Genomic DNA, 6714 nt, shown 5'->3' on the forward strand with positions numbered 1-6714 from the left:
CCCAGATTTCATGAGAGCAAAGCATCACCCGATAGTTGGACTATGCTTTTCTAATTATTGTTAACTCATACAATTAGGGTACTTATGAGGTTAGCATGCACTTGGATATAGTTATTAGATTATCCATAGCCCTATTAAAATTAAAGAATTACATAAAAAAATTTAAAAGGTTCGGAAGGAAAACAAGTCAGTATGTTGGTTGGGGGAGGAGTCTGGCTCTTGCTAGGGGTGCGCATGCGTCTTTGTACATTCTAGCGCTTTCTAGACAAGATGGTAGGGCGGAATTAGGGTGTACTGGGAGGAGACAACGGACCCTCTCCTTAAGTACGGCTGGGAGCTCGAGCGCCTCTCATCATATTCAGGTATCAGGGAGCATTAGGCGAGTCAGCTGAGACTCGCTCCAGGCTCAACGAGAATGAGATTGGGCGATCCCGCGGGAGCGGGGCGGGTAAGAATCTTCCATACTGAGGAAACCGTGCACTCCTGCGCCCCTCGGTGATCCTCAGCTCCTTGGCAAAAGCCCCAGAACAGCCTGGAGTTAAGCGTGCCCCAAGGAAGCTTTCCGGATGTCGGGAAACCAGCGTGGCCCGCCCCCCTAGCTCAACGTCAAGGGTGATTGGTGGATCGCAGATACGGCTCGCTCGTTCGGCCACTCAGTATTAGTTCCGGGTCCTGGAGGCACCGAGGAACTGCGGGAGCCTCTGGCCTTTCCCTTAGTTAATATGGCTGCGACTAGTTTCTCACTGGGACAGCCGTGAGCAAAGGAAGGCAGGGCACTGCGGGGCTTTGCCTACGTCCCATCAGCGATGGCGCTTCAGCCACGGGTCTGGAAATGTCTGTCTGTTTTCAGGAACCTGGGTAACTAATCTCGCCCCTCTTCCTTGCCTGCAACTCCGTGCACAGTATATGTAACTTTGCAAATCCGATTTTGTACCCGAGGTTCCGGGTGGGAAAGTGAACGCACTAACCGCATCGGGGCGACTGTCGAACGTTATGGGTGTGCGGTGGTGACAGCCTGTGGTCAGGCGGCCGTATCTCTCCGCTTCTGGCCCTTGTGATGGGAATGGTTAGAGCATGCCCCTCTCGTGCCCGCTGTAGTCACTTTAAAGAGCCATGTGGCCGTTTTCGTTTCCTAGAGTGTGGGTTCGCAGCCCTCTCAACCAGGTCCTCGCCGGCGGTGCAGCCTGACGTGGAGACTAAGGAGAACGAAGCGGTGGCCCCAGAGTTCACCAACCGGAACCCTCGGAATCTGGAGCTCTTAGGTGTGGCGAGGAAAGAACGGGGCTGGGCGACGGTGTGGCCCAACCGTGAGTTCTGGCACAGGTAAATAAAATCGGCTTGTGACTGACTCACAAAGCTGTGCATTGCGCCTTGAACGTCATTTTCATCAATCCTTGACTGACCCTGTCAGGTAAGCCCCAGGTTGTGTCAAGAGGATGACGGGTGGATAGAGAAGACCAGGGAGCAAAGAAAACTTAGAGAGCAAGAGACTACGTACTGAGGGTGACATGTCAAAAAGCTGAGATCTAAAGGACAGGAAGACACTGAATGGGTCTGCCGTGGAGGACGTTCTAGCAGAGGAGGCTGCTAGGCTGCGCGTGAGGAAACGACAGGCCTGTGTACCTGCGGTTCTGTAAGTAAAGGGGTGAGTGTAGTGTGATGAAGGAATGGTAAGCAGAATTAGTTTTATTTGCTTGCTAACTAGGGCAAACTAGAGAATAAGGGTTGAGCCTTAATGATTTTTAAAGTGGGGAATAAAAGGAAGGCTAGTTAAAAGTCTGTTAATAGAAATGAGATGCTGCTTTATTTAAAATTTTTAAAAAATTATTTGTGGGGGCTGGAGGGTTAGGTTAGCTCATCAGTTAAAAGCGCCTACAGATATATAATTCCTTATTGTTTTGTGTTTCTTCTTGGTATAGGTAGTTTTTTTGTATATATGTGTAATAATATAAATGTATATGTAAAAATTTTTTAAAAATGTTTAGTTAAAAAAAAAAAAAAGCTCCTACTGAACTTGCAGAGGACCCAGGTTCAGTTCCCAGCACCCACATGGCAGCTCACAACCATCTGTAATTCCCAGGGATCTTGACACCCTCCTTTGCCCTTGGTGGTGCACAGACATCCATGCAGACAAAACACTCATGCACATAAAAGTAAATGTTACATTTTGTTTGGGGGGGGCATGATGTGGATTAGACCAGGACCTTCAGCTCACAAAGCAGGCGCCCGGCCTCTAAAGTGGACTCCCTGGCTCCACGATGGCTGGTTATTGAAAACATTGGATTTACCAGGAGCTATGCTACTTGCTTTGACTCTATGGCTTGTTTGTTTCGTTTTCATTTAATTATTTAAACTACTTATGGAGCAGGTGTAACAGTTTTCCCCACTTCCCGGAGACAGAGGAATCCAACTGAGGGAGACTTGATGAATAAATGCCAGAGCTAGGATTCAGACATGTTTGTATGTCACCTTAGAGCCAGATCATTAGATTATTATCTTCTGCTGCAGAGGGTAGGTGTTACCTGCCACTGGCTTTCTCGGTGAGTGTTTTTGTTAGAGTGGAATTTGTCTGGGTTTTGCTTTTTCAGTTTTATCATTGGTGTGTGCATACATACACAGGTTCACGTACATGCCACCTACTCTTACATCACGTTCCACCTTGTAAGTCCTGGGTATTAAATGCAGGTTGTCAGCCTTGGCAGGGAGCACCTTTAACCATTGAGCTATCCTAACAGCCTAGTCGCTGAATTCTTGAGAAACACATAGGCATATATTCACCTGAAGTAATTTAACTTTTGTGGTGAGCAGATTGCTTTACAATTTTATTCTTTTTTCATCTAGGTTGCGTGTTATAAAGACTCAGCATCACGTGGAAGCGCTGGTTGAGAGCCTCAGCGGCCAGGTTGTGGTTTCGGCATCCACTCGAGAATGGGCTATTAAGAAGCACCTTTATAATACCAGAAATGTGGTGGCTTGTGAGAGTATAGGACGCGTGCTGGCACAGAGATGCTTAGAAGCCGGAATCAATTTCATGGTCTACCAACCAACCCCGTGGGAGGCATCCTCTGATTCGGTAATTTTATTTATATGTATTTACCTAAAAGGTAAACATTTGACTGGGCGGTGCTGGTGCATGCCTTTAATCCCAGAACTTAGGAGGCAGAGGCAGGCGGATCTCCATGAGTTCGAGACCAGCCTGGACTACAGAGTTCCAGGACAGCCAGAGCTGTTACACAGAGAAACCCTGTCTCGAAAAACAGAACAAATCAAAACAAAAAAAGATAAAAAATTTGGTCTGGTGGGGTAGAAGCAGTAGATGGATCTCTTGAGTTTAGGGCGTATGAAGCAAATTCCATCAAGTCAGGAGATCCTGTTTCAAAAAAAAAAAAAAGGTGTGGTTAGTTGTTGGTGATACAGGTCTAAAAGGTTGAGGCAGAGGAATCTCAAGTTCAAGGTTTGCCTGAATAACTTAGTAAGACCGTATCTCAAAATTTTCAAAGGGAAGGCAGGCGCTGTAAGTCGGTGGTAGAACTCTCACCTTGTGGTAGAGCATAGTAGAGGCTGTGTTCCATCCATAACACACAAGCTACAGAGATGGAGGGTGGCTCTGAGTGCTGCCTGGCACGTGCAGCAACACACACACACACACACACACACACACACACACACACACACACGACAACCGGGGGGTGGGGGGGAGGTATTTGGTCAGCTCTCTTTTTTTAACTTGGTTTGGTTTTTGGGGACAGGGTTTCTCTGTGAGGCCCTGACTGCCCAGGCAGGCCTCAAACTCAAGAGATCCCACCTGCCTCTGCCTCTGCCTCCCAAGTGCTGGGATCAAAGGTGTACACCATCCACAGCCGGCATTTGGTCAGTTCTTGATATTAGATATACTTACATTATTTTCTGAGGATATTCCATGTGTTAGGCCTTGGCTGAATACTGTGGCAGCATTTGATTTTTGCAGCAGTCCATAGGAGCTTGCCTTCCCATTCTCTGCACAAGCTGACGTCAGTCAGTGTTGCAAGTTTCAAATGCTGGGTGACTGAGAACCTGTAGTCCAGGATGTTAACACTGCACTTGCAGTTGAACGTGCTGATACCCTGTATCGCTCCATTTCTTTTTTCCTATGTTCTTTTTTTAAAATTATTCTTGCTTATCTTTTTATTCTTTCATATGTTACCTCTTGACCACAGTTCCCCCCCCCCATCTTCTCCCAGTCCCTCCCCCCCCCCATTCACTCCTCCTCCATTTCCCTTCAGAAAAAGGCAGGCCTCCCAGGGAGATCAACCAAATATGGCATATCAAGTTGCAGTAAGGCTGGGTACCTCCCCTCATAGTAAAGCTGGATGAGGCCACCCAGTAGGAGGAAAAGGGTCCCAAAAGCAGCCTCCCTCCATCCCACAAGAAGACAAAGCTATAAAACCATAACATAAGAAAGAGACCGAGGTCAGACCCATGCAGGCTCCCGGGTTAGCTGTGGGTTTTCTTGTGTTGTCCTTTACACCTCCTCTGGCTCCTACAACCTTCCACCTCACTTTTCCCAAAGGAGACCCCCAACTCTGCCAAATGTTTGGCTGTGGGTCTCTGCAGCCGCTTCTGTCAGTTGTTGGATGAGGCCTCTCTGATGACAGCTATGCTAGGCTCTTGCCTATGACATTAGGAATCATTTCATTGACTGTATTTATTTATTTATTTTGGCCAGTCATGTTTGGTTCTGTCTAGGTCTCTGGGCTATCCAGCGTCTGGTTCCTGGCCCCACCCCAGCAGTGTCAGGAGTGAGGTCCCTCTCATGGCATGGGTTTCAAGCTGGATCAGTCGTTGGTTGACCACTCCCACAATTTCTGCCCCACCTTGACTTCTGTTCTTAAGATTGCTCAAAGAAAAACAAGATGAAATCAATGGTTTCGTTGTCTCTTGGAAAACAAACTGTTTTTCAGGGTTTCTCAAGGCTAACTGTTTTCCTTTTCCCCCTCTCTCTGCTGATCTGCAAACCAGATGAAACATCTACAAAAGGCCATGACAGAAAGTGGCGTGGTGCTTCGGGAGCCCCGGAGAATCTATGAATGAAATAGAAGCATTAACTGCTCGGAAAGTGTAAATATAAAAGTGTCAGCTGCAGCAGCCATCAAAAGAAATCATCTGCATTAAAGGAAAGAAAAGCATTTGGAGGGAGGACCAGGCCGAACGCTTCATAGCAATAATGCCACAGTGGAAAGTTACTTAAAATTAGCTTCTCCCCACTTCGTGTGCGCGCTTGTGTGGTTTTGTTGTTTTAATCAAGGGCTACATTTGTCCACTTCTTGGACATAAGAAGTACTTAAGGGAAGTCACCCGTTACAGCCACTAAAGAACAAATTAAAAATGTTTACAACAAGCTGTGAGTCCTAGCTGTGTTACTCTCTGTAAACACTTTGCGGCTACAGAGCAAATGTGACCTTTCTATAAGGCACTGAAGATCGTGGACGGTTCTTGGCCAATCCAGGGAAAGAGGATTGTTTGCTGCCCAGGATGTGGGCCGGGTTTTGTTTTGTTTTGTTTTAAAGACTTATTTATTATTTATACATACTCTGCCCACATGTGTGCCTGCCACCAGAAGGGGGCACCAGATCTCACAATAGATGGTTGTGAGCCACCATGTGGTTGCTGGGAATTGAACTCCGGACCTTTGGAAGAACAGACAGTGCTCTTAACCTCTGAGCTATCTCTCCAGCCCTTGTTTTGTTTTTAATATCAGTGTAATTGTAAACTCAGAAATAGTATGTGGAGATACACCAAAAATGCCTTTTAGTCGGCCCTGGACTCACCCCTGGTGATTGCAGGCAAATCTTAGGAAATGCCTGTGAGGAGCAGCTAGTGGGAGGCGGATGTGACGGTGGGTAATGGTCACCTGGCCTTGAAGTGAGAATTCAAATCTGGCTGTAGAAAATGCTTTACAAATAGTCACACAAGGGGATGGAGAGATGGCTCTGTGGTTAAGAACGCTTGATGCTCTCACAAAAGAACTGGATGTGGTTCCAGTGACCTGGGTAGCAGCTCATAGCTGGTACCACAGTTCAAGGAAATCCAATACCCATTTTTGGCCTCCACATGTTAGGCACACACATGCTGGCTATATTTTATATATATATATATATAAAATATATTGTATGTTATATATAAATATATAAAATATAAAATTATATATAATATATATAATTATGTGTTAAGCCAGGTATGGTGGCGCATGCATTTGATCCCAGCACTCAGGGAGGCAGAGGCAGGCAGATCACTGAGTTCAATGCTAGCCTGGTCTACAAATCGAGTCCAGGACAACCAAGGCTACACAGAGAGAGACACCCTGTCTTGAAGAACAATTTAACAAATAACAATTATGTGTTAAAACATGTCATTCGAGGCAGGTATGGTGGCACACACCTTTAGTTCCAGCCCTCGGAAGGCAGAGGCAGGTGGATCTCTGTGAGTTCAAGGCCAGCCTGGTCTACAAAGCAAGACCCAGACAACCAAGGTTACACAGAGAAACCCTGTCTCGGTGAAAAAACAAACACTCCAAAACTGTGAAAAAGACATGTAAACAAGGTGACTTTTAGCACACTTCCCAGACATTGTGTACCTAAATAGGTTTACTTGAGTAAAATATCTTACTCATGTATTAATTATTAGAAAAATGACTAGCATTTTTCTATTTTTTGTTTTTAAGCATTGGTTCGGAGG

General features: G+C 46.1%; 1 protein-coding gene across 1 annotated transcript; it reads left to right on the forward strand.

Moving 5' to 3' along the window:
* The first annotated feature begins 637 nt into the window (after nt 1–637).
* On the forward strand, nt 638–5377 carry MRPL18 (mitochondrial ribosomal protein L18). The gene is made up of 4 exons (XM_084776462.1): nt 638–858; nt 1137–1323; nt 2842–3073; nt 4999–5377. The coding sequence occupies exons 1-4, from the start codon at nt 807–809 to the stop codon at nt 5068–5070; spliced, it is 543 nt and encodes a 180-aa protein (XP_084632588.1). The 5' UTR covers nt 638–806; the 3' UTR covers nt 5071–5377.
* The last annotated feature ends 1337 nt before the right edge of the window (nt 5378–6714 follow it).

The sequence above is a fragment of the Acomys minous genome (assembly GCF_964271855.1).
Source record: "Acomys minous genome assembly, chromosome: 3".
NCBI classification, from domain to species: domain Eukaryota; kingdom Metazoa; phylum Chordata; class Mammalia; order Rodentia; family Muridae; genus Acomys; species Acomys minous.